Source organism: Strix uralensis, chromosome 7 (genome assembly GCF_047716275.1).
Source record: "Strix uralensis isolate ZFMK-TIS-50842 chromosome 7, bStrUra1, whole genome shotgun sequence".
Classification (NCBI taxonomy): Eukaryota; Metazoa; Chordata; class Aves; order Strigiformes; family Strigidae; genus Strix; species Strix uralensis.
In genome coordinates, this window is record NC_133978.1 from 12,157,469 (window position 1) to 12,185,152 (window position 27,684).

At 41.1% G+C, this 27,684-nt stretch overlaps 2 protein-coding genes and 1 non-coding gene across 5 annotated transcripts in view; 1 reads left to right on the forward strand and 2 right to left on the reverse strand.

The window, feature by feature from the left end:
- Positions 1-191: 191 nt before the first annotated feature.
- LOC141945812 (mitochondrial import inner membrane translocase subunit Tim23) lies at positions 192-18,273 on the reverse strand. Its single transcript, XM_074874467.1, has 7 exons — positions 18,099-18,273; positions 17,474-17,532; positions 14,854-14,947; positions 14,550-14,634; positions 12,160-12,218; positions 9,442-9,552; positions 192-856 (listed from the first exon to the last, which is right to left on the reverse strand). The coding sequence occupies exons 1-7, from the start codon at positions 18,193-18,195 to the stop codon at positions 741-743; spliced, it is 621 nt and encodes a 206-aa protein (XP_074730568.1). The 5' UTR covers positions 18,196-18,273; the 3' UTR covers positions 192-740.
- Positions 12,816-13,018, reverse strand: LOC141946249 (small nucleolar RNA SNORA74). Its single transcript, XR_012629770.1, has one exon. It is a non-coding gene; the product is annotated as a small nucleolar RNA SNORA74 (small nucleolar RNA).
- A 90-nt stretch (positions 18,274-18,363) lies between the features above and the next one.
- PARG (poly(ADP-ribose) glycohydrolase) overlaps positions 18,364-27,684 on the forward strand; it is a 70,985-nt gene continuing 61,664 nt past the window's right edge. Inside the window, exons 1-4 of one of the 3 annotated variants that reach the window (XM_074874458.1) lie at positions 18,551-18,807; positions 19,930-20,014; positions 21,945-22,011; positions 24,480-25,463. In XM_074874458.1, coding sequence (XP_074730559.1) covers positions 24,523-25,463 — 941 coding nt within the window. In that variant the 5' untranslated portion in view covers positions 18,551-18,807; positions 19,930-20,014; positions 21,945-22,011; positions 24,480-24,522. Of the gene's footprint in view, positions 18,808-19,929; positions 20,015-21,944; positions 22,012-24,479; positions 25,464-27,684 lie in introns of all 3 variants that reach the window. The other 2 variants (XM_074874461.1, XM_074874459.1) reach the window with 2 other exon arrangements.

Sequence of the window (27,684 nt, forward strand, 5' to 3'; positions counted from 1 at the left end):
GCCCTGGTATGCCTCACCATCACCTCGCATCAGGAGACAATCAGCCTGTTAGTTCACTTCCCCCCACCCACTAACTCCTGCAGAATTTTATCACAGTGGTTCTTCAAAACAAAACTGTAAATAAGTCCCTGGTGCAGCACATTTTTGTCTTATCAGCAGTAGGAACAGCAAAGCACAGAAAGACTACTATGTAAGTACCACCCTTTTTATTAATGATGATGTCCCTTTTTACAGCTTACCCCGTGCTGTCAGGATAACAAGCCTTGCCCTGTGCCATTGCTACTTAAGGCTCCCGCTGCGCGGGCGCTGGCTGGCGGGGCGATGCAGGCTGACAGGCTGCAGTGAAGAGCTCTATGGACACAGACTTTATTACGCGGCGCTACCCTTGTAGTACACGCAACCGAACAAACCTGGTAGTGCCGCAGGTACAGCTGTGGAACTTGAGCATGCCTCGTAGCTCTGGCCCAGGGCTAGCTGGTGAGCGTGTCAGGGAGATGCTATCTCGGTGGCCACTCTGCTCACTTGCAGGTCCAACAAATATTGCTGCCTCTCCAGCAACTGGCTGGTGGGAAGGAAAGGGCCAGTCCAGCTACATGGTGTCAAGAGGTTCCTCCCAGCATAGCTTCCTTCGGTTTCACACTAATTGTAAATAAAATAGGAAGGGGCACCAGACAGATCTCACAACTGCTTTGCTTGGTGACTATGCAAGCGTGTCCTCCGTCCAGCGCTGGCTGCCCTGCTCAGAGGGACTGCCGGGCTATGGAGCCCTTCATGTGCTCCCAGTTGTTATAGAGAGCGTAGAGGCCAGTAAGCGTCAGACCTGCAATACCACCTCGTGCTATCCCACGCATACCACCTGCAAAAAAGAAACAGATTAAAACCCATTAAAGTTGCATTTGAAGATATGGTCAGCTACAGCAACTTCCAATAAGCTTTTCAAATCCAGAGGAATCTCAATGAAACACAGTTTTTCTTTTTTGAGTAGCTTTTCAGAAAGGGTACCTGTGCTAATTCGACCTACTCAAACCTACCGTCAGGCTCAAGAGAGGTCATTCCTGATCCTGACACTAATTCTGCTGGTATGACTCCCCCTCAAACTATGTCAGCACTACTGCCTGAGTGAACCACTACAGAATACTCAAAGCAAAGACAGGTTTTCTGAAGTCCTACTTTATCTACTGCACCTGTCCTCAATGCAGGTGTTTACAGAAAGAGATGATCTCTTCCTGCTCCAAGTTCTCCTCCATTTAGGATTTCGGAAGAGGAATAATAATCATGCTTGTCAGTTGTGGTAACTAGGTTTGGAAGGAAGGAGAAAGGGCAGGAGGGAAATAGGTGGACACAACAGCAGCTGATATGGACATGACCTTGGGCACCAGAGATTCATGAGGGCCATCACGCAAATGGCACACTGCCTTTATGTCTTGGGAATTTTAAAGCCCTTTGAAAAACAAATAGATGAAAGGGATCAACTAGAAAGAATTTACCAGGACATACATTGAACAGCTTTCTGTATTCTTACTATTATTAATCTTCAAAATTATCATCTTGCAATGGCAAAAACTGAGACACACAGGTGATTAAAAAATTATATATATTTTTTAAACTGCCCACTCAAGACTTGAAGCTTCTGCAAGTTGTGAAGGTAAAAATACAAGGCAGGTCTGGCTAATACCAGCAGCCAGCACACCTGGCTGGAGCTAAGAGTCAGATGGCATCACAACTCCATTCCACCCATGAGGGTTGCGATGTACAGGGGCAGAAATAGAGCCTTCTGTTGCTTTTACTAAAAAGCAGGCTGCTTCTATTCCTCACTAGTACAAAGTGCCTTAGTGAAGCTGGGGAATGTGCTATAAATGCCCAGGAACACCTGAGAGTATGACCCTCCACACTAGAAAGACTCACGGAGTTTGATTCTGCAATGTTTATCAATCCCAGCCAAAGCAAGTTAGATAATGTGTACAGTATATAGAACAAGGCCAGTTTCTGCTTACAGCCAGATAAAACCTGCCCACTTTATTGCTAAAACTTGACACTGGAATTCAGGTTCCTCAAACTTGAAAAGAAATGCATCTCAGTAATCAGTGATTTTTTTTTATTTTTTTTTTTCCCCATTGGGTGTCATAAAGTTGTCTCACACAATTGCATTTAGGCTTTACTGGGGCAAAAGCTGTTGGTGTCAGCTAGACTGAGACTGCCTTACCCATGCTGCAAGATCAAATGGATTTCATTTTAGCTGTTGAACCCACTCACATTGCCCAGGCACGTAATGAAAACAAGAAACTGCAGAAGTGATAGCAGAAGTTGGACTTGGTACTAGAGGTCATGTCTAGCCGTAGTTTCTAGAAATTTCATTGCCAGACCAGTTGTGAGGATTCAAGGGTTTTCTGGGATATAAGCCTGAGTTCACTGTTGAGAACTCAACAGCTCTAAGCTGTACTGATTATGCACCTATGTGCCTAAATCAGGATTTAGGAATGTGAACGTAGACTTCTATTTTTGATAATTCATCCTGAATTTTGTGGCACAAAAAGCTTTTCACATGAAGGGGTTGCAGCTGGGTACACAGAACTAACCATGTGCAAGCAGCTTCTGGCAAAAAGCCACAGGTGAAATTTAAAGGACACTTTCTGTGAAACAAATATTTGAGATAATCTGTAAAAATACTAACCCCTCATGACTTTTGGGAAAAATGAATGAAACATTAGAGAGCTTGATTTTCTGCTGTTTATATTAGGAAGCAATTGCTCCCAGAAGAAATCTCCAAAGAGGGCTCCTAACCATTCTGGTGTACAGGGAAATGCATGAAATGCGGAACATTCTCACAGAGTACAATGCAGTACAGAGCTATGACTATTCCTGTAGACTCTTCCCTCAGCCCCCAGGCTCGATTACTCTCCTTTTCCCTTAAAATACTATTCTTCCTATGGAAGAAAGGTAGATTGAAGGCTGATCAAGCCTGGTTCCAGATTCTGGGAAGTTAAGGTTGTACAAGAAAAGTATCTTCTTTAATTTGGATAGCTGAGCTACTTTCTAGCATCCATGCAGCCTTGGACACAGTGCTGCTATGACATACTGATCCTAATACAAAAAAGCGCTAATATTTTCATGTGCTGAGGTCAGCCAAGTGACGGTGGCAGCTCTGAATCCACTTACAAAGTGTCAACCACTGGGCCTAAAGCAATCTGTAGGTCTTGCAGACAACTTAGGGACTTTGCTGGAGAAGATGTTTCAGTGGAAGTCTGTTTCACAAACAGGAACTAAACTTTTGCAGTTGCTACAGCTGCATTACTGAGCGAGTTAGAAAAAATCCAAGAAGAATACATGTAAGAAATGTTTCTTACCAGGTTCTCTATAGGTCTGCTACAAAATTTTACCAGTAACTTGTTTTGTAGCAGTCGCACCTAGTTTCTGAACTATCCACAGTAATTACAAAAAAAAAGGGAGAGAAAAAACTTTCCTTTCCCTAACTGGTTAGATTTGCATTTGAGTAAACACCTCCAGGTCTGTGGCAGACATCAAATAGTAATGCACTGTAGAATGCAGCCTGGTTGCTGGGCAGGAAATATTAAGCCCTCTGAGAAGATTACCTTGTTAAAAAAACCATAAAATTCTCCATTCCCATCCCAGCTGTGTTTGCATGATAGAACACGTTCCCACCCCTCCTCTGCCATCACTCTCTGTGAGCCTCTGATACCAAGTCTGCCTTGACAAACCCTGCTAGAAACATGGTCATGAGCCTCTAATCTGGCATGACTGAGTAAGATAACTTAGAGTCCAAGCCGACAGACATGAAAGCTGGTATTTTGAGATCGGGCAACTTGCGCAATAGTTGAGAAGCTGCTATGGGTTTCCAAAGATGTATCTGATGCTCTCTAAACGAGAATTTAGTTCTCCATTTGGCTTTAGCTGCTGCACCCTTTCACCACAGAGTACTGTCAGCATTCTAATACACAGCATTCTAATAGCACAGCTTTGCATTCTTTCATGGCATGATCCACTCCTAACACTGAATTTGTCTTGTATAGTAGGTAAAACCATTAGCTATGCTGCATAACATGAGGGCAAAATTTTCCATTTAGGACCTCACTGTCTCTATTTTCAGAATGTTACTCCACTATCCTGGGATGTTTAAAGCAAGAAACATCCACAGCAACCATCAGAAATACCTTAACTGAAAACCCAAACCCACTTATTTATACCAAACGAAGTGTAATAGTTAAGTTGTAAAAGAAGCATCATAGTTAAGTTGTAACTAATTTAGCATCTTCTAATCTCTCTCTCAGATACTCTGAATGCACAGTTTCTCTTCCTTTGGGGCTTCCAGGAACAAAAATATTTTTAAATGGTTTAGAGGGCTTGACTTTTCAAATGTACAAGGCAACCTCAGTTTTGCTCAAAATTCAAGCACAGTGGTAGCTGACCAGACCCCCTGAACCATCAGGCAGACATTTGTTTGAACATCTGTGGGTGGTCCTATGTCAACAGAAAATTCAAATGGCTTCCACATGCTGCTCCATGGGGGTCATTTTATGAAATCTTTTAAGTGTGGGCACAGTCTGTGGGTACAGAAATTGTGAGAATGAGAAAACTGATAAACTTCTTTTTGGAAACAAGATACATTCCAGAAAATCATGTTCCACTTTCATAACTGCTGCAGCTAAAACAGTATTGTAGTTAAAATACAGAAACAACAAAGCTTGAAACAGGGAAAATTTCCTGTAGTTACTGTGGTGTGAAGGTTAAATTAGAAAAACAGTAGGAATTTACAATTTAATTTAAAAGTTTATAAATATCAGAGCTGTTTAACTTTGCAAACATTATTAGAATTCCCTGTTTTCTCACTGAGTGAAAGCAGCAGCACCTGACTGACAGGAGACTACTTCAGCTGTTGTAAATGGCAGCAAGAACCCTGCAAATCCCTGCAGCACTGAGAACTTAGCTCACTGTTCCTGCTTAGCAGAGCTGGGCAGAAGGCAGCACCACTGCTGTCAGTGGCCATGCCTATTCTTCCATATTAACCCTCAAGTAACAAAGAAAGTCTCAACAAGCTATTACCTGTAGTGCCTGCTTGTAGTTTGCCCTTATCTCTTTCTTATTTCGGCCCTGAAACAAAATCTTTTCAGTAAACACCATTTGATTAATAGTCCTATAGACCTGTTACATTAAATGCAGGTTTTAACATAGGTTCTTAATTTCTAAAAAGCCTGACAGCTCTGAACTTCAAAGTTCAGAAGCAAATCCTTTACTTGCTTTTCTTCAAATAATGAAGAAAATTAAGATATCCCAGGGCCATATCTGCATCAATCTGCAAAAAGCTCCTCTTTCCTCCTCCCCACCAAACAGAAACAAGAAAAAAAACCCTGCCTGGCCCAAAGAAAAACACAAATTAAGCCCAAAGCGAAGAGGCTTTTATATCTCAAGTAGTTAGCTAACACAACTGCCCTGAACTCCTACCCACTGAATGTCACAAAACTGATCTTTAGCTCTGGACAGACTTTACTGCTAGCAATAAAACATTTCTTAATTAATTCATAATGTATTGACTTTTCAAAGTTGTGTTCTGAGGTCTTAAAATGACAACTACTCCCTTCAGCTATTGCTAGTGTGCAATTCCTTTCTTTTCAGATGCACACTGTTTTACACCAAATTATGTAACATCTACTGTGCAAAAGGCATGAGATGCTCTATCTAGTACTGGGTTCCTACTGTACAGAAGTACTATAAAATAATTTAGTTTGTCCAAAGCATTACTTTGTTTTTCTTCCTGTTTTCCCTAACCTCAAGAGGGGAAAAAAAATTGTCTAAGAAAAAGAACATCTCCAACCTGTATAACCCTTAGATAAGGGGTAAAGGTTATTTAACCTTCTTGCTTACGGAAGTCTCTGTCAGGAATTTCAATGAGAAATTAATGGCTGTCACACTGGCTCAGACCGAAGTCCCACCTAGCTCAGTATCTTTTTCCTGAGTGATCAACCCTGTGTGCTTAAGGAGTGTAAGATCCTCAGCTAGCTGTACCTTTGTGATATGGCTGGAACCACGTGCATTTTCATGGTGGGAGGGAATAATAGTGACACAGTGCACAGTGACAATCATCTTTCTGATTTTTGCTCCTTTCGGAGACTGAGACAATTATGAGAAAACAAAATAAAGATGTTTTGATTTAGAAAAGAGGTGAAAAATTCATGCAAGAGGGCTAAATATTTGTTTTAAGGTATGTTAGTATTTGTGCTTTGTAACATTTATCAGAAAAAACTTGGCATAACAGATCTTAATTTCTGCCTTTGCTTGAAATTGAATAATATCTTATTAAATGCAAAAGCCATCCTTGCGGACTTAGGATATCAGGCTCCTTTTTAGCAAAACTCAAACAGGATTGACAAAGTTGCAACAACATTTCTACTACATATGGTTTTCCTTCACTTGTTGTTCAACTTCTATCCAGAACATTCAGTTTAAGTTGTGAGTTGTTAAAGTTGCAAGTCTAGTGTAACAAGTTAACACCATACTCACATTGCTACATTTGGGCTAACATCTAGTAAGTAATCTTGGTATTAAATTTCATTTCAAATAAATGTGAAAGCTAGAGATCACTTTGGTCAAAGGGATCAACTATTATACTGTTTCAAAGCTCCTCAAATCAGTTTTACTTTCAAACTCAACTCAAGCTCTGTTAACCTAAGCCATACAGTATGCTGAGATGGATTCCAGCAAACACTTGATTTATAATGGCAAATTAACAGTATCTGACTCACTTCAAGGAGGACCATCAGAAGTCTTGGGGGCTTAAGCGCTTTAGTTGCTTGCATTGTGGAACTGTCAGTGCCTTAATGCCACTTCCAGTGAACACAGGGGGGCTGAACTTCCAGAGTCCTCACCTGCGGACTTTTTAATGCTCCCTTACCTTCTCACACACAAGTTGTGTGTTAAGTAGCCTTGCACAAAAATGCTCACAATCTAATGGCTTTAGAACTTGCTCATTTTGCAAAGCCTTTTTTGATCGACTGCTGGCATTTTGGTAATCATTAACATTTCTACAAGGACGAACTGTGAAAACTGGGACCAGTTTGGGGCGACAAATCTCAGTCTTCAAGTTTCCCCACTATTTTTTTTCCTGTCCACTCACCCTCCTCAGCAAAGGCTTAATAATTTGTCTCAGAAATTTAATCTAGGCTTTGTAGTGTACACAAGTATTTTTCAGTGCAGCAGGGTTGCTGATGTGATTTTTTTCCATCAGTACTACATTTAAACATCGACCAGAAAGTCACAATAAAAAAACCTGCCGTACTTCATACAGTTTCTTCTTAAATAAGTTCCTGATCTCTTTACAAAATGGGAATGATGGAAGTGGGAAAACTGAGTAATTGAACAGCACTGCCTCCAACTCTGTATCCACCCTTTGTGGATTACAGAACAGCCTTGATTTGAAATGGCATGTTTGTGGGAGCTTTCAGCCGACACTAAAATACGGGGTTTATAACAGAAATGTCCCAGATGGCTTTCAAATGTTCCTTTTTTAATGCCAACATGGTATTCTGTGTAACACAGGAAATGATTGCCATCTTGATATATGTCACAGATGTGAACTCAACATTTGCATATGGTTTAAATATTCACCATTTTTTTAGGTAAATATATATTGATGCTGGGTAAAGGCATAACTGAGAGGGAAGCTTTACCACACAGAATTATGAAGGGCATTCTAGTACAAGGTGACAGAAAAGGAAGCACAGGAGAAGCAGTAAGAGGGACAGAGCATGAAAGAAAAAAAGGAAAATAAGATTGGAATGAAATTCTTCAAACAGATGCAAGTATCATCTTTTTAACTTCCAGAACTAATCCTTGACCTTTAAGGTCTGCTGTGAGTCTCTAATTTCCTGCATATGGTGAAAAATATATTTCTTTTGAGTTTCTGTGCACTACAGTTCATATGCATGACACATACTTGAAATATAATACTGTAATGAATACAGACTTACTGACTACATTTACACTTATCAGTGCTACTATCAGGTCAGTAGATCTTATGTTACAAAACAGAAGTCTCACTGTGCTCTGGTAAGAAACATTTTTGTACTGTCAGATGACTGTGCATGTGACTGGAGTAGTTATCCATGGTTGCACTGTGCCAAAAAAGGATTACACATAATGCCAGCTCTGTACTTCTGAAAAGCAAGGGGGAAGCTTCTTCTGGAGTATAAGATGGTAGTTCTCCTTCTTAGCAACTTCCTACAGAAAATGTTAGATTTCTACACTGCTACCCTATCCAGCTGTTGTCGGTAATCTCTCATATCACTCATGAAATCCCAAGTAAGTAAATGATTACAAGAGAGCTATGTGCTCTTGCAAGGTTAAGTGCACAAGCTAGTATTTATGAAGGCTGCTCAAGCCAATTATTTTTGGTTTCAATTAGTCTAGGCCAACAGGAAAGTATGCTTCTCAAACTGTTTTGCCCCATATATAAAGCTGGCATTCAGGAACACTTCTAAGACACTGAGGCTCAGTTAGATACACAAAAGTACATAGGATAATTCTAGAAGTATCTCCTTAGTAAAATACAGGTGAATCATAGACAAACCTTTATCAAGGTACTTAAAACTTATACTTTTTTCCTGTGGTAACGTCAGTCTAAAAAAGATGATCCCTCCAAATGTTGAGCTTGGAATATGTGTTAACAGGCGTTTTGCTGATGAAGCTCAGACCCTCTCTTCTGCAAACAACTCGGTATGCATCAGCAAACTAACCTTAAATCCATGCTGTTCTCAAATAACATTGTTGGTTTTGACCACTATGCAAAGACTAGAGTCCTACCACAAGACAAGTTTCACAAACAGCTAAGTAATAACTTCATAAGTCTATCAGTTTCTCTACATGTGTAGCTTTTTGTAGCTCCAGGTACTGTTACATGCATCACTTGTAATAAGTTTCATCTTGATGCAGTGAAGCTGTGTTCTGTGTATTCCTCCCCTGTCCCCCTTCACTTTGGAAGGTAGTTCCCATTTGCCTGCATCCACTCATAGACTTGAGAAACCAGTGGTTTTATTCCTGCTATACCTGAAAAACATGGCTAAAAATGAGCTGGGTATGTATTTTATACAATCTCACTATAAATCTGAGTAAACATTTGAGTGTTTATTCAGTGTGTATATATAACAGACATAACTTGGCTCTCATGATTATTGTTAGTCCCAGGCAAGTTGAAAAGAATCCAATTTAATTCAGCTGGAATTTTTTTTAAGTGCAAGTTTTCATTATGTAGTCTCAGCTGTGTGAAAAACAATGTGTGGGTTAGGGGATATTGAACTAATAGGTCTTAGTTCCTAGTGTACCATTTTTACAGAGCCAATTTTCAGAGCAGGACAGTATTTAGTGAAAGTAATGACAATCCTAATAACTACGAGAAAGCACAAGAAAAGGAAAATTAGAAACATTTTGCTCTACCAGTGCTTTTGTATAGCATTCCTGTCAACGTTCCAGCAGCTATGGTGTTCAGGTCATCTTCTGCACCTCGTGTTTTTTCAATGATGACTCCGAATGCACTGTAAAGTAGAGCTGGGAAAGAAAAAAATATTAAAAAATTCAAGTTAAAACTCCCATTCTCTGAGACACAAGACTTAGAATCCAGGCTCGGTGTAACTATTTAGACTATACTCCTGAAGTACAGATTTTCTGTTTATTTAAAGGGGAAGAATCGTCTGCAAAACCCCATCTTTGGTGTTTTTTTCCAGACCTATTTCTGTTTTACACATAATTTTTCTTTCTCTAGCTGTAGTTTGGTTATAAAGCAGCATTCTTCATAACATCTAGTATTGCCTCAAGACCTGATAAATACATCATATGAAGCACTGTTAAGTTTAAGCCCATTTTGCTAGTTCAAATTTGTTTAAAAAATTTTTGAGGGCTTAGCTTTGCACTGGCAAGCTTTATACTGTCTTCTGTGGATGGCATGAAACTAAACTCAACAACACTTTCTAGGTAGCAGAGAAAATTGTTGCCCACAATTTTCAGTGTGACTGAGATAAAATGCAAGTTAAATGCAGCACTGAGATCATGTCATCAAGGGCTGAAGTACAACGGGCTACATTTCCCTTATAAATGACTATCAGATTGCTTGGGATTTGACATCTACAGCTGCTTCACCTCTGCCTGCATGTGAAAACTTTGTCTCCAGAGGACCTTTTGCTTTGGGAGAACTTTGGGGACTGTCCTGGAAAAGATTAGAAAGAGAAATGCACAGGCTTTTATCAAGGATGCATATATAATCTATGCATTTTGATGAAGGGAGAAGGCACCCGCATCCTCAACCCTCCTGATATAATCACATTTCATGCCAACAAAGAACAGTGGAGTATGTCATCATTTTAAAGTGATAAAGACACCATGCCACTTTAATTCATCCCTTGTCCTCCAAGAATTTGAAATCTTTACTTCTGCTAAAAAGCATGCAAATCCTTTGTAAGCAACCATATTAATGTTGATGAGTTGAACAGTAGCATCTTTCTCCATTCAGCATAGGCAATGGTATTTTACCTTGTCTTAGTAGCATGTAGTATTAGCAATGAGGGGAAGGAAAAGCTGAATTCCATGACATTTTTAAAAATAGTTTAACACAGATGTTGCTACCTCTGTCCAGGAACAGAATGACAAAAATTGTCAGTAGTGACAAAAGGAACGTTTGAGGTACAGAAATGCTGCACAAGTGAAAGAAGATGCAAAAATACTTCAGCTCCTTGAAAGGAACTTCTCTGGTAGCTAGGACAAGGCAGAGCTATGCCAAATCCAAAAATATCAAGTTCTGCCTAACTCTGTGACTTGGGAGGCTGTATTTTATAAGAAAAATTACAATTTGTTACTGGAATGCACAAACATTTTCCTGAGTAATCTTTCTTCAAACACAGCTGAAAAAACCTGTTAATGTGTCACTTAACCTGGAACCTTGAACTGCAGTGTGCCAGCATCTCAGTTTTCAGGCATGTTTTGATTAGATTTGGAATAGAAAATAAGGAAAGGAAAAAAAAAATTCCACCACAAAACTCACCAGGCAATATGCACCTCTTATGAAAAGTGCCATTCTCACTGTAGTTCAGAATCCCATCTCTAACCATGACCTCTATATTATACCTCAAAAGCTGATGTCTGAGTTAAATGACAGGCTAATCTACTCTTTAGAAATAAGACTGAAACAAAATGTAATAAATGCAACAGCCTATAGTTTGATGCATTTTTCAAAATTCAAATATATGCAGACTGGTTTATAACATGATGTAATCTCTCTTTTAAATATTGCTAATTTCTCTTCTATTACCACTTTGTTGGGCAATGAGTTCCATCATTAATCTTCTTCAAAATAATTTCATGGGTTTTGGATTTCTCCTTTCAAAGTAACTGAACACCCTTAAGTCTTTTAAGATTGGGGGAGGGGAGAAGCCAAAGTGCTTTTATTTTCTAGGGCATTAGTTATTTCACTGACTTTTATTAAATCATCTGAAGTTGTTTTTCCGAGGCAACTGATGTGATTTTATTTCCTGGGCGCCCTCCCCACCCAAACCTCAGTCCACAGAAGTTTTTCTCATACATCAGGCTTTTGATCATTTTCTTTTCTCTTTTTTCTAACCCATATTAGTTATGAGCAATGTTTAGATTTAAAGTGGGTGGTATCATATGTGATTTTGCTAGCTAAGCTACCATCATAAAAGGGTAAATCTTTGTAGTCACTATCACATTTCTTCTAGAGATAAGCATTTTGTTGACTCTTTAACTGGAAAAGACATCAGGCAGTTGCTCACATGACCACTGAGTCTCTTCTTAGGTTATTAAAGTTATTTCAGAAGCATTCAATTAGAATTTTTGCCTTAAGTTGTGAATTAACCGGAATTTATTAAGTAAGCATTATCTATAATTTTCAGTTATTCCTGTTATTCCATAGCTAGAGTTCTTGTTTGTAATATACTAAAAATTTGGGGTTTTAATTACAGGCTTTTGGCTACTTATGCTTCAAATCCTTTTTTAGCCTTTAATTTCCTTTTCAGTGTCTACTGAAATGCCTTCATGTCCCAAAGAAAAAAACCTGCAGTTTTTCCAAAATTCAGAGAAAACACTTTCCCATCAAACAGTTACATCTTTAAATTGTTTTCCCTACAAAATAACAAGTTCACTTACCCAGAGATCCCAGAGTGTTAGCCCATAATGCTCCTTGCCTTGTCACCATATTTAGAATTCTATAAAGGAGTTAAAAGGGTATAAAAAGTGTTTATGACAGTAGGTGTAATGTGTTTACACTGTACATTTGATTAATAAAACTGCAATAGGGAATCAAAACCCCTTCAAAACAGTAAGGAAAAGCACACAGCTTGGCAATACATCATCTCCTCTATTACTACACATACTACGAATAGTAACGCAGGCAATATTGAAGGCAAAATTAGTCCTGTCAAGTCTTAAGAAAATATTTTCCTCTTTTCAAGTCAAACTTGCCACTTAGCAAGAATCCAATCTCGTCCCTTCAAATGACTTTCTAACCCTAGCTGATAAATGTTCCTTGCGTGGTGACTACACAACAGCTACTGAGAATGACTGATACACCTATGCTGACTTAAGTGGGTAAAAGGCCTCCAAGAAAACTAGAGTGCTCTTCTAGACAGTGCAAGCAATACAGGGGCCATGTGGCAGGGAGCATGGTGATGCCTGAACAAATGGTGTGGGTATTAAAACCAAGTCTGAACTAAAGCAAGTCCGGAAGAAAAGAGGTAATCTTTTGCACTTCCATTTGTCAAACTTCGTACTCAACAAAAGGTAAAGTACCCTGAGTATTTCTGAATGTATGCTTCCGGACTAGCACTAAAGAGGGAAAGCAAATCTTTAGCGCGCTCTCAGGGAAGCACAATGCCATTTCTTTTTGGCATCAGCTGCCTCCAGAACGGTGACAACAGCAGCCAGAAGAAATGACTGATCTTTATCTCCCAGCAGTGTAACACTATCACAGGCGCAGTACTGCTCTGGACAGTTGACTACCACTGGAATTTAGTTTAGCATTTAAAGCAATGAAAGTGTCACACATTATGTTCCTTCTGATTTGAGTTCATTTTCCACTATTTTTCCCTTTTTACAATTTTCATTAGGAGGAGACACAGGCCATTACTGAATATGGTTAGGTAATGAACTGAACAATAATGGAAAACTTCATTTTGAAACAAGAGAAAAAATGCAAGAGGCTAGGATATTGACAATCTCCCCTAATTACACCCACCCCCCCCATTTTGTTAATATTACATCGATTCTGAATTAATGAGAAAATTCATAATTTTAATAATCATGACATACTGAGATTTGATGACAGGGGATTAACAGCAAAATTCAAATTAATAATAAAAATAAATGTATGTGTACATTAAGGATAAATTTGAAGGAAATCTATCTAGGCTAGGCAAGTGCCTTCCCTGTATCTGATTAGGAAAACATGGAACTAAATATACTGTTTCAAGGGAGTGACCTTCAACAGGCCTTTTCCCTTGAAGGGCAAGGACTAAGGGCAGCATGTGCACTGCCTGCCACCTGCTGGGCTCAACCCATCAAAGTCTGCACTTAAAAATATGGGTTTGTCTGACTCAGCTCATTCTGAATACATAAATACAATTCTGTTCATCTAGAACATTTTGGAAGAGTCATAATTATAGTGGGGAATATTTTGGTTCTAACTCTAGAGATAGTAAAAAAGGGGATGAAGAATACAGAAACAGAATTTAAAAAGGAGCAGAGCCAGTACAAACTGTACTAGGAAATATTAAATTCCTCCTCTAAAATTCCCTTTTTCCGAAGTATCAGGGGAGCGAAAATGGCTTCCTCCAGTTATTCCACTCTTCTAGTTTACCATGTCTCCTTCACAGGCACTTCAATTTAGATATAACTATAAGAAAACTTCAAATAATTCTAGAAGGAGAAGCATACTGCCAGAGAAAAATGTGTTCCTATCCTTACTGCATTCTTTCAAACAATCAGGTAAGGTGAAAACCTGGGAATGCCATGGGTGTTCATGGATGCCGTAATCTAGAACAACCTCCACTATGCAACACTTGCTCAGCAGAACACACCAATGTCATCCCCAATGCAAATCCAGGCAGGCCCCACTTCTGCATTTTACTCTCTTTCAGGTTTTGAAAAGTTTGGGAAAGGAGAACTCACTCTCAGATAAGTGACTGCAAAAAATAGCTCAAAGCAAACTGTGCTGCTCCTGGGAATATTTCAACATATAAAAACCACTGTTTTGACTGCAAAGTAGATTTCTAGTAAATATCAAAGTAGTAATTTAATCTCAAATATTTAAGGTGAGGTCAGAGGACATACCAATTGTCCCTATATGAAAAGCAAAAAGCTTGAACTGAACATCATTCTAAATCAAAATATTTTGTAACTTGATGAAGACAAACACTGACTCTCATTTGTCCCCACTAAAGACACATTTATTTTTGCAGTATATTCATATCTAACCTTGTATAAGATGGAAGAAACAACTCTTGTTACTAAGGTGTACTTTTTTGAGATTAAACACTTACTGTACATTTCTAGGTTTTGACCACGCCATATTCTGTGTCTCCTTCAAGCCAAGTCGCAAACCATTCAGAGCACCAAATGCTGCCCCTAGTTAGCATAATATCAGTTATTACTTTTTAACAAGAGGAATGAAAAGAACAATATTAGAAGCAAATACTGAGAATAGACTTCAGCGTATAGATTGAAGTCAAATAGCTGTTTATGTAAGAAGAGACTGCAGAGCAAGACATTTACAATCTCAACAATTACTGCAGTACATAGGTATCACCTGGAGAGCTGTGAAAAGTGAAAAACACAACCACCTACCTGTCATACAACATCCTCCAATGGTAAAAAAAGCCAGCTCAAATCTGCCTCTAGTTTTGTTGGCTCCTGTGGGCAAGATAAACTCATCTGTATCCTGCAGAAAAACAAACCAAACCAAACATATGCTTTTGTATTTTCCAAGTGTACCTGCTTCAAAATATAGGCCATATTAATTTTTTTCCTTTGATCTATACAATGAAAAGACAGATACAACCAGTGTTTCTGGAAAACTGTTGTCTATACTAGCACAGAGATGGAATATACTATGTGTATACTTTAAGAAGAATGAAAAAAGACTTTGGAAAGATAAACTGACTGAAAGCTTTTTTTTTCCCTAGCTGTCCTAACTTTTCATAAATTACATCAGGCAGCCAAGGAACTCATATTGTGTGGGTTGTTGGTGTTTTTTTTTTTTTTAAATGACTATTTGCTTAATTATTTATTACATCTTGCAGCAGGCAATACAACAGTTTGTCCTCTAAAAAATCCTTCCTGTTTTCTGATTATGCAGCACCACCTCCTCACTGAGCAACCTGTACTGATGCAGTAATGCATTAAGGTTTCCCATTACCCTGACGCTAAAGAAAAACTGCCTTTGTATCTAAAGAAGCATTTTCTTGCACTAAGTGACCTATTTTGAAGACACAAAAAAAGCCAGGAATCCTCTCAAAACTAGCGATGGTCAGGCATGAAATAATGAGGCTGGTATTTTTCTTGTGCATCTTTCTCCCACAGTGACAGGCTTGTGTTCTCATAAATCAGACTGGTCTAAAAAGTTACAGAAATGGGCTGGTAACTAGCATATGTGCAGGGATAAGGTGGGCGCCAAAGCACTTTTCAGTATGAGATGCTGAAAAGATGCACACATGCTGATAAGGTGCTAAACCGGTAAGATCTCTCTTTATGCTTCTGTGTTTTCCAGTCACAGTATTATTGACCCTCTATTTAACTGATATACGACCGCAACAACTGCAGGCTCAAGTAATTGCATTCTAAGGGGTTTTCTTAGTCCATACTTGGCACTAAATGTGAATGGCAATACATAAAAAATATACAACTTCTAAAATTGTGAATGCTTTATCAATAAACAGAATGTATAATATGGTTTCTATCTTCCCTGTAGCTACATATTTGGAGAAATTCAGTGCATACACTAGTTCCAGTACTTAAATGGGGCTACAGGAAAGCTGGGGAGGGACTCTTTATCAGGGGGTGTAGGGATAGGATGGGGGTAATGGTTTTCAACTGAAAGAGGCTAGATTTAGATTAGATATAAGGAAGAAATTCTTTACTGTGAGTGTGGTGAGACACTGGCACAGGTTGCCCAGAGAAGCTGTGGCTGCCCCCTCCCTGGCAGTGTTCAAGACTAGGTTGGACGGGGCTTTGAGCAACCTGGTCTAGTGGAAGGTGTCCCTGCCCATGACAGGGGGTTGGGACTAGATGGTCTTTAAGGTGCCTTCCAACACAAACCGTTCTACGATTCTATGTTCCCAGATATCCCATACTAACTAAATAAGAGAACTTTTGAGGGTATTTTCGGAAGAGGTCTAAATGATCCCTTAGCGTTTTTTTGACCATGCTAGTGAATCCACTTCAAAGGTGTATCCCCTGTTTTCTACCATTATGGGAATGTCATGTTGTAATCTTGACTACAACAGCTCCTAGTGAAAGAGAAATATAAAAACCAGCCCCCAGAACTGCATTCAGAGGTTTCCACTTACAAAAATAGTAGTGACCCCATGTACCATGAAACAAAAGGCATGCAAATTAGCAGATACAACTGTTGACCTTCAGTGCTACTTCTACAAAGTCTAATGTTCTCAGATAATAAGATATATATATAAATATATAGAAAATATTAACTAAATAAAATCATTGACATGCATCCTTATTGGATTAACTTAAACCTTTTCAGCTATAGTTAATATTGCTGAGAAAGGAAAACATTACAGGATTTTAAATTATTTTATTTTCCTTATTGTGGCCTACAGGCCATCATGTTATGTTAACTAATATTAAGCTCTATAAGTACCATAGGTACATTGTTCTGTAGAATAAAACAGAAAGCTCTACTTCATGATGGTCTCCCTTCAGCTGAGAAATGACATGAGGAAAGTGGTGTGAAATTTGCTGCTGCTGTGATGACAGCACATATGATGACAAAGCCTGTATCAGGTCTGGGGTTTGGCTGAACACCTCTGTAAACCGATCAAACTCAGTACAGAAAGCAAATCCATCAAAGGAGTGGAGAGTTCCTGGCTGCTCTTACCGACTGAAGGGCCTCCGTGGAGGGTGTGACAAATGCCAGAACCTGTGCAAGGGTGCGTTGGGGCTGTACGCCTCAGAGTAGGGAGAGAAACCTCTTTTCAATAGCAGCAGCCTTATATTGACACAACAGTTTTACCTATTCTCTATACTAAAACTAGTTTTCTCCTCCTAGATGCCATGGCACTGCAAGCTTTTGTTAGGAGCAATACTGAAAAAATCGTTCCTTTCAACTGTTCATCAGTTTAAGACTTCTGTACACACTGCACAGCACTGCAGGATTTTTGAGGTCTTCACACGTCTGTACGAACAATGGAATCAAGTTCAACACAAGAAAAACAAGCTGATTTCTCACCTGTACTAGGTACCTGGGGTCCAAGTTTAAATACGGGGACAAAGGGCTCATTCCAGTTACTGAAACAAACAAAAAAAAAAACAAGAACACTTTAACACCAATTTCCCTTGTAACAATTTCACATCCAGTAAGTTAAAGGGGGCAGACCTAGTGTGTGGAAGCAGTGAAAATTCTGCCGCACAACTGATTAAAATACGACAGCGACCGACAACCCCCTATTTTCAGGGAGCGCTACAGGCGCAGCACGGATGGGACGGACGCGACGTCTCCCTAACCAGCGCCTGCCGCAGGAGGCGGCCGCCGCCGAGGGTCTGGCTGCAGCGGCCGCCGCCTCCCTCCCCGCTCTAGCCCCCCGGCAGGAGCAGCCGGAGGAAGCGCTGTGGCGCGGCGGCCCGGCCCCTCGGGGGCCGCGCTCGGCCGGACCGGCCCTTCACCCAGGCCGCGCCATGTTGATTTCCGCGAGCGGCGCCGCCACCGCAGGGATCGGCCGCCCGGCCCGGCCCGGCGCCTCTGACGGGAAGCGGATACTACCCCCCACACCCCCCCCCGCCCCAGCGCCGCCAACCGGGCCGAGGGCGGGTGCCGCCGCAGGCCCCGCCGGTCTCCCCCACGCGCCGGTACTCACGTGGCACCCCAGCCAGGTCGGCGTGGGAGTACCCGACGCCACCGGCGCCGAAGAGGCCGCCGAGGCCCGTGCCCTTGGAGTTGCCGCCGCCCTCCATGGCGCCGCCGCGCCCCGCGCCCGCCGCAACAACGACCTCCGCGCGCCGCCGTAAAACGCGCCGCGCGGCTTTCCGGCCCGCACGGCTTTCCGGCCCGCGCGCCTGCTGCCGGCGGGGGCGGAGCGTGGTCGCCATGGTGAGGAGGGCGAGGCGGGCGGGGAGCCATTTTGCTGCGAGCAGCGGTAGCTCCCGGCCCCCTTCGCTATAGCTGCGGCTCGGCCCCGGCCCCGCCGCTCTTTCCGCGCCTCCCGCCGAGGGGGCAGCTGGCGGGACGAGCCCGGCGCTGCGGGCCGGAGGATGCGGAGGGGCAGAGCCGCCGGCAGCGCCGCCGCCGCATCGTCGCGCCGTCCCCGGGGGGCGGCTGCCGCCTGGTCCCGGCGGCTGCTGGCGGGCCCGCGCGGCTGAGGCGGGCTGGGCGGGCGGAGGCGGGCCCGCCGAGGATGAGTGCGGGCTGCGGGCGGGACCCCCCTCGGAAGAGAGCCCGGCCGAGCACCGCCAGCCCTGGCGGCGTCTTCCAGGGAGAGCAGCCGCCGCCGCTCGGTCCCCGCCAGGAGGGGCCCGGGGGCAGCAGCTCCGGCGGCGGCAGCCCCGCCACCGCCGTGGGGAACAAAGGTTTGTATCGGCTGGGGCTGCGCCTCCCCGGGGCAGGGGGAGCCACCGGGCGAGCGCCGGGGCTGGGGGAGCGCGGAAGGGGGCTCGCCGGGGGTCCGTCCCTCGTGTCCCGCCCCCCTTCTTTGGTGGCTTGGGCGGCTTCGGGGTGCCCGGGGATGGGACGGCTCTGCCTGTAGAGCCTGGGCAGTGCTGAACTTGCCCAGGCCGGGCCGCAGCGCTGCTCGGCGGCATCCGCCGCCCCGTCCCGCCCCTGCGGGCGCCGCTGGGCCCGCGGGAGCCGCGTCCTTCTCTGGGACCTGGCGGGAGGAGACGGCCGGGACGGGGGCTCTGCCGGCTTGTGGTGTCCCCCTTTGCTGCTTATTGCACTTCTCCTGTGTTGCTGTTCGCCTGGTGCGCTGAAGGGAGGGCGGCGGTAAGTGGCGAGAGGCCGCTTGTGCCGGTGCACGTAGCCTCCCCGGAGCTGGCCTTCAGTGCTGGGCTTGAACCGTCTCTAACGTGGCTTCCCGGAGCCAGCGTGTCCCGTGTCCCCGATCCGGTGGTGTGGGGCAGTGCGCGTTGTTTCCCTATGGAGAGGGCTTTGGGTACAGGATCGTTATCCTGGCTTTGTGCCTGATTCTTTACAAACTTTCAGTAATAGTGCATCCGTCCGAGTGAGGTGTGAGCTGCTGAAGGTAGTGTGGCTCGTACGTGAGAGGACAAATACCTGCAGCAAGAGAAAACAACGTTTATGTGCCAGGCGATCACGGCAGGGAGAGCTAAGGGTAACGCAGGAACCCCCACGGGCATGTGGCTGCGGGCCGCGTGGGGTGCTCCTCTGTGTAACAAAGCTGTGTGGAAAAAGTTCCCACGTGGCTTCCTTAGGTTATTTTTATTTGGAGCTAACGCTGTCAAAATCAAATTTTAATGCACGATAATATACTGATTTCAGGAATAGAGAGGAATGCAGGGAAGGAAAAAACCCAGATTTGCGATGGCCTTCGGTTGATGAGTTAAATGTCAGGTACCAGAAGATAATAGTTTGAAGTAACATATACGAGCTCTTACAGAGAGATAAATGAGAATCTTCTGAAAATTCAGTTGTTTTCCTCAGTGGTAGATTCTGACGAATGGTTTGTTTTACAGGAATGATTTGGGGAATCTTGAACAGAAATTTAGAGACCACTTCAGGAAAAAATTAACCAGTCTGGTTTTATTGTTTACACTGAATGTAAGCATATGTTGTCTTTTTGTTGCCTCATGTTTTTACCACCTTATCTGTAGCAAAGAGAGATGTTAGTAGTATTAAAGAAAAATGATGTGTGTTATTTTAGTTACAGGGTTTAAATGGCTAGTCAGATGTTCAGACGAAAGCCATTTCATTCTGTTGCTGCTGCTGTAATTTTTATTTATTGTGCTAATGAATAAAGGATTCTTTCTTCAGCACAAGCTTATACCTTAAGAGGTAGTCATCTGCCTTTGAAGGGGTTTATTCATCCCATGTTTTAACATGTCTCTTCAGGTTTTTTTTTCTGCCTGTTTCTTTCCCCTTTCCTGTAGGCAATTTGAGTTAACACTTCAAATATAAGAAGGTGAAATTTGGTAAACGGAATGACTAATAGATTTCAGTTTTAGTGAATCTTTAGAAATAAAAATCTTTTAGTTCATAATATCCATCAAGCTGTTATTTTTGTTTAGTGGAGTAAAGCTGAGCATTTGTTGAAAAATTGAATGGCTGAGTATGGCACAGATATCCTTGTGCTTGTAATCTACATAAAGCTTGGCAGTACTCCCTGGTGACCTAATCACATGGTGGCAATTTTGAACTATTGTTTGTGCTGTTTCAGAGGAACTTAAAATGATTTAAACATTTTCTGGTGATTACTTTTTTCATTCTAGAAATTCTGTACTGTTGGTGAGGATATTTGATAACCAGCTGTGGAAAAGTGTTCAAGACCTCGAATGTTAGGGAAGGCATTTATGAAACAAAGTCTCCTTATGGCCTAAGCTACCTCTGCTACAAGTTACACAACCTCCATTTGCAGTGAAATGCTGAGTCTTTCCATAGTGAGTGTTAATCAGAATAGCCAGATCTGCTGTACTGGTTTTTAAGTTCTGCAAAACTGCTGTTATAGTAGGGCAACTACAAATTTTACTTACCCAGTTGAAAGCAGGGTGTAAACACCTTTCACAGTCACCAGTGGCAGGTAGATAACTTCTCTTGGTAAATGGAAAGAAAGGGAACTGAAGCTAGTTGTCAAATTTTCAGAATTACTTTTAAATAACAAGAAAACTAAAAAACCCTTCTTATACTAATGAAGATCACTTTCTACTTGTGAAATAACTGCTTTGAGTTTTTTTTCTCCCTATTCCCCCCACAAGTCTCTATGTAATTAGTTCATGTGCTGCTGTTCTGTTGAAAGCTTGTCTGAACTGCACCATCACAGAAATAAAAGACTGATCCCATTCGCTGGAGCTGTGTCCTTGGTAGTAAATCTGAAAAAGTTGTGTCCTTCACATTTTGTTGCTGTTTAGGAGAGTAAGCACTGATAGGCTTTGCAAATTGTTTATGGATGGAGGGGAGAAAAAAAGGTCCTTTTCTCAGCACTTGTCACTTCTAATGTGTACAATCTCTATATTAAGCCTCATGTTTCACAGTATGCTACATACAAACAAGGTTCTCAGCTGGGTCTTCTAAGGTGTCTAGTTGCTAGTTTCTTGTTTGTTTTAAGCTATGTCATGTTGCCTCTTCGTCCAAAATTTAGTGGAAGTCTTTTCCGGGCTCACTGGTAGTGGTGGTAATTAAAGGTGATAATGAGAGCTGGAAAGTTCAAGTTGCCTTTTTTTAATCTAGAGATACGCTGTATGTTTTTAACCATATTAAAAAAAAAGTTGGATTAAAAAAACCCACCACACATGAAGCCTGGCATTTATAAAGATTATTACAGAAGCTACAGCTGCTGACTGATACAAATTAAATATTGCATCACATGTAGTTTTAATAGTGTTAGTGTCTGGATGCTCCCTATAGTAGAGATGATAATGAGGACTTAATTGAGGTGTTTTTATCTTCATCCAGTACAAGTTTTCTTATTCATATGCAATCATGTTGCAGTTTTATCATGTTTCATGTAATAATGTAGTGAACTGTGGTTTTTCAGTTTGTAAACAACGGACAATTACCACTTGGTTGGAGAATAAAGGACCCAAGACAACTGAGTCCAAAAGGTAAAATGTACAGCATACCTATTCCAAAGTTGTGTTCTTTGAGTGGGCCTGTGGGGAACTCACAGTGCAGGTTGTCAGAACAGCTAGCTACTGAAAAAACAGCAGCCCCATTTCTGCTGCTTTCCTTACCATGGCACATCCTCCTGAGTGTAACTAGCTCACAGACTTTCACTACAAAAAGCTGATCCCCCACCCCTCCCCTCTAAGCCCCCCAAACCAAACTTTTTTGCTGACTTAGCTTCTTGAAGCGCCTCACAGTTTGGGTGAATAAATACTGCTGCTCCTATAAAGAAAAAGATGGGAACCTGCAGCAGAGGAAGGCAGAGTGGGACTGCTGCTTCCAGTGGCAGCCAACCACTAGGTCGAGTTGGTGGTAGTATCAGACTATGTCCTTAGTCAACAGCTCTGCTTTTATTTTTGTTTAACATAGGGCAATAACAGTTACAGATTTTGACTGATGGTCCTGCATTCAACTCACAGTTCTGTGGTTAATTTACAGACAAGTCTGTTTTGGTTCATGTCATTAGACTGTGATTGTAGTATAAGCATGTGGAACTTGGTTTAGTTTGCACCAGAATTTACAGGTGCTCAAATGTGCATTCAGGTTACTTTGTGAAAGGTGGTATAAAAGCTTTGCTGCTGAATGGTGCCAGGTAGAACTTGATACTTTCTGCTAATGTAGTCTGTCAGAAGCAATGTTTGCAAGGCAATATTAAAATTAAACTCCTAAGAGTTTAACTATCTGGTGCAGAGGAATATCAGATATTTTTCTATAATTGCAGTTGTAAATGTGCTGGTTTGATTTTTCATTGATGTTTGTTAATAAATAGAAACTGAAATAGGTAGGAAAACTTGTGATAATGATTAATACAGAAGTACACAGGGCTCAATTACAGGCTTACAGGTTTCAGTAAAGCAAAGATGTTAAGAGGATGCTTAAGGAGGGAATGAATTTAATTTTTTTAAGATTGCCTTTAGAGTATTGCTTTTATATGCCCCCTCCAGCCTTGCTGACAGATTACAACCTAGTCAGTTTTAAGCAGCAGGTTAGCTGTGTAACACTTCATGTGCCTTTCTAGTGCAGTTAACATCATGATTTTAATTTATTTGAATTTGAACGCTGTGTTAGATTCGATTTCTCATCTTAAGTTGACAACAAGTGTTGTCAATACCTTTAAACAGTCATTTATTGAGATGGCAGCAGTAACATAACTTCAATTTTTGTTCATCAAAATTTTCAGTGCAGGAACAAATGCATAGATGGGGAGTTAAATTACTGTAACATAGAATAACCTAAAATCTTTTTGTTTTCAAATAATCTTCCTATGGGTGAAGTTCTAAGCTGTCATCTGTTGCTCCAAGCCCCTTTATTTTTTTTTTCTTTTTGTTCTGTAGTGGTAAAAGTGTGAATGCTATCTCTTTATTCAGAGTGCTGTTTTAGAAGGTGATCTGTGATCATTCATGGAGAGAATTAATGCCTTCAGGAGTATATGAAGATGTTCAGTAGCTGAATTTAGGATTTTGTGATGATTGCATATTTTTTCTATTTAATGTAAGTGGGAAACTGGGCAATGGTCAGACATACAGAGTTCAGTGTGCTTAGTTTGCATTGGTTATATACAATGTTGTAACAGTACATTCAGGAGGAGGTATTGTTCAGAGTGATACATTCACCCAGATGAGTCAGGTTTTTTAAGTATTTATATGGCATCTAAGTATTTTTCTTTATCAATACACTGACACAAAAATTAGTACCTAAGTGTGAAATGACTTTCCACTGTCTTCTTGAAAAGTTTAATCTGCTTATACAAAACTCGCTTCATTTTCCTGTGTAACCATTAGGACACATTTCTTTCTGTTCTTTGTGCAAGACAGCGCAGGACAAATTAGGTTATTTTTCTCTTTAAAAATAATTGATTTAATATGTCTTTTAATTTTTATTATCAGTTTTAAATATATTTTATGCTTTTGTATTGTTATGATTTTTTTTGAAAAGTCACAGGCTGCTTATAAAAATAAGGAAGTAATAGGATGTTTTTGAGACTACTGTGTCCTGCTCTAAGAGATGAATTTGTAGCTCTAAGGGAATGGCTGCAAAACCACTGATAATGAAAGTTAAGGAAGAGTTTATCATGACTTTTAACTTTTTTCATCTGGAGAAAATAACAAAATAATGCTTAATACTGTTTAGATTTGAAAATAAGGATAATGAATCACTGGAATAGATTTCTAAGGTAAGCAACGGATCCTTTGGAGCCTTTAAATGGAAATAGGTTGTTACTGAGCTACATTCCCCAGTGCAGTAAAACTTGTTGATCCTGGTAGGGCTCACTTACAGAGTATAATGGGTAAAATTCTGTAGTTTCTATTGTATGTTTATAATCATGCCTTTAAAAAATTAGAAATATATATATACAGAAATTTCATTTGTAGATAAGACATTAAATTCCCTTACTTCTCTTTCGCAGCTTACACAGCAAAATTAATAACAATACTGAAGCAAATCCCAAGATGACTTCCATTAAAAAAGAGAACTTTTGTGAGCATGATGTGAAAAAGCTAGAGAACATTTGTCAGCAAAATTATTCAAAAACATCTGTGGAAGTTGGTGCAAAGCATGTAAATTTGCCTCAGACAGGCAACATGTATAGCTGGGAGGCTGAGGACAAAGATTCTGTCTTAGACACAGAGTCTGTGAAGGGGACGCAGCCCGGAGACCTCTTTAAAAACGCCAACATCGATCAGATGCACAAAACCAGCAAGCAGGCTCAGAGAGGCTGTGAAGAAAGCAGTGACAATTGGACTCAGAGGAAGTTATCATCAGGCCGATCTTTGAAAATGGGAAATACAAAACTTTCTTCAAAAGGCACCGAGACAGATGGACAAGTAGCTTCATGCAATTCACAGAAGCTGAAGAGTTGCAATTCTGTCTGTTTAATAGGTGAACAAGAAGAAGGGGATGTAGTTCCAGAAAGTCCACTCTCAGATGCTGGTTGTGATGCTTGTATATCTGATCTTGGAGGTCCTGGGAAACTGAGCAAATGTCAGAGCAGTTCAGGGGATTCACCTGCTTTTGAGAAAGAAAGTGAACCAGAGTCACCGATGGATGTAGATAATTCTAAAAATAGCTGTCATGGATCAGAGGCTGATGAAGAAACGAGTCCGTTTCTTGATGAGCGAGAGGAGATTAGTATGTCAAAATCCATAAACAAATCTTTCAGAATTCAATATGGGGATGCTGAACTGGAGTCAAGAAAGTCACATTTTTCTGCCAAGGGCTGTGAAAGCTTTGAGGAAATAGATAATTCTGTTAAAGAGGATGGTCTGCATACAAAGTCACCTGGGATGTCTCCTGCTCCATCATCAGAATGCAAAGGTGCAAAACAGGGTGTGAAGAGAGACTCCAAAATCACCTCTCACTTCATGAGGATACCTAAAGTTGAGGAGAAAAGGTACTGTTCTGTCTGTCTCTTCAATGTTAAGACACAAAGACAACTTTGATGTAAGCTTGAAGTAACTTATTTTTGATGGGACTGCTTGTGGTTTTTTTTTTTAAAGGATATGTTTGTCCAGTGTAATTTTATAAGTCATTGGAGATCTTTTAAAATTGGGAATTAAAGACACTGTAGGAAGTTGATTTTATTTCTCAAAGACGTGACTTAAGCCCATGGAATTTTTAATGTTTGAAAATGAATGGTACTGCAGGACTGTTTTATGGAAGTGTAGCTCTAGCATTCATTATTTCATTCAGAATACTTGAAGAAACTGATGTTTTCTTGGTTTTTTTAGTATTATCTGTCAAAAATACTGATGTAGTTTGAAGCCTCAGTGCTACTGATGCTTTGATTGAAATAGACATGGAAAATTACACTTTTGAAAGCAGTTGTAGAGATCTGTGGGAGTGGGTTTTGAGTTCTTTTTGGCTGTGTTCTTAATTTGGGAGAGAGGACTGGTGATTACACACTACAGCAATGGAAATAGAAGCCCTGAGCATGACCCAGGACTCTGCATGCCTGGTATTCTGTGGGGACAAAAGGATAATCTCTGCTCTGAAGAGCTCAGATTTGAGTGGGAGCTGAGAAAGTAAATAAACAGTGAAGGAGTAAGCAGAAACAAGAGGACTGTGTGTGTTGGTGTAATAAGCAATTATTTTAGTAGAATCAAGCCCTTAAAGTATGGCAAGGAAGTAGTTTTGCACATCTTTACAGGGAAGCCCTTTCTGGATGTGAGGAGCAGCACAAACCATACTTCTGAAGGAAATGAAGAGGATGACAGAAGGTGGCTAGCTAGTGGTGGGAGCTTGCATTTGAGAAATCTCCAGAGATGAGTAGGCTGAGGGTGAATTTGGAAAACAAAAAAAGGTAGTTCTTAGGAAAATGGATGGATGAAGAATTTGCTGAAAAAGTATGGAAAAGGCGTTCATAAAGTTTAAAATGATGGGTTTAGGGAGTACTCTTCACTAAAGGAATTGCTGTTGTAGCAAACTAGCAGAGGTTGAAGCTTGCATTTGTCAGTGCTAGAGCATTGTGTGTGACAATAGATCCATGTTTGAGAAGGGAAACTTGTGCAAAAGTTTTACTGTGTGGATAGATGGGAATCCTAGCAGTGCTTTACAGAGTAATTAGTAAGGTAGAGTATGAGGCTGTAGAGAGATTATTTTCTTTTCTTTTTGGGGCCTAAACAAGATTATGTGAAGGTTATAAACCTCAGTGCTGGGCAGAATAGTGGTGTGGCCTATAGTGCTTAAGAGGGCGATTAGAAGATATTAAAGCTTTCTTCCTGGTTTTCGTTAGACCACGTCTACAGCAGATAGTAGATCTTGTAGAGAAAGAAGCAGCAGTGTATCAAGCAGGTTTCAGTCATCAGTAATGCTATGCCAGAATTGTTCTTTGGCTCTCGGGTGAGCACAGTGGGTACAACCCAGGGTCATGCCAATGTGGCTACACCATTTGCATGTGATCAGCCAGGCTGGAGGCTTGGTCTGCACCTGAAGATACTGGCGTATGCATAGACACAGCGAACAGGTTGGACAACATCTTTATCCAAGGGTGGAGTAAGTTTGCTAAGGGGAATGTAGAGGTCTAAACAGTACCTCAAAGTGTAAGCTTTTAACCTGTTTTGCATTTTACTCTGAGAACTTCCTCTTGCATGAGAAACATCTGGTATGTTACATCAAATGTACAGCAGGTTCAGATTTTTCTTCCCCAAAATATCTCAGATCCATACAAATACTTTTGATCATTAGAGAGGATTAGTTCTTCTGCTCTTGCATGTATTTGAATTTGCAAGTGGTTTTTTTTGGATTACTCTTAAATTTCTACTTCCATTGCAACTGTTGTATGACTGGCATGAAAAATACAACGCCGGTGAGAAAGGGTGATTAAGAAGTTCGTTGGGTTTTTTAGCATGAAGAAGGAATATGGGCATCTGTACACACACAGGTGTGTGTTTTCTAACAGTTGAGAAAGGGCTGTAGAGGCTATCCTCACAAATGCACACCTCTGTCTCCTGTCCTTGGCTAAACAGATCCTATTGGGAAAGACCATGACTCTGCAGAGGAGAACCCTGCCTTGCTAACATACTGCAGTTCTGTGAAGGTGTTTGTAAGCCTGTAGAGAAGAGTGTTTTGGTAGACACCATGTACTTGCATGTGTTGGGGAGGAGCAGGTGGTT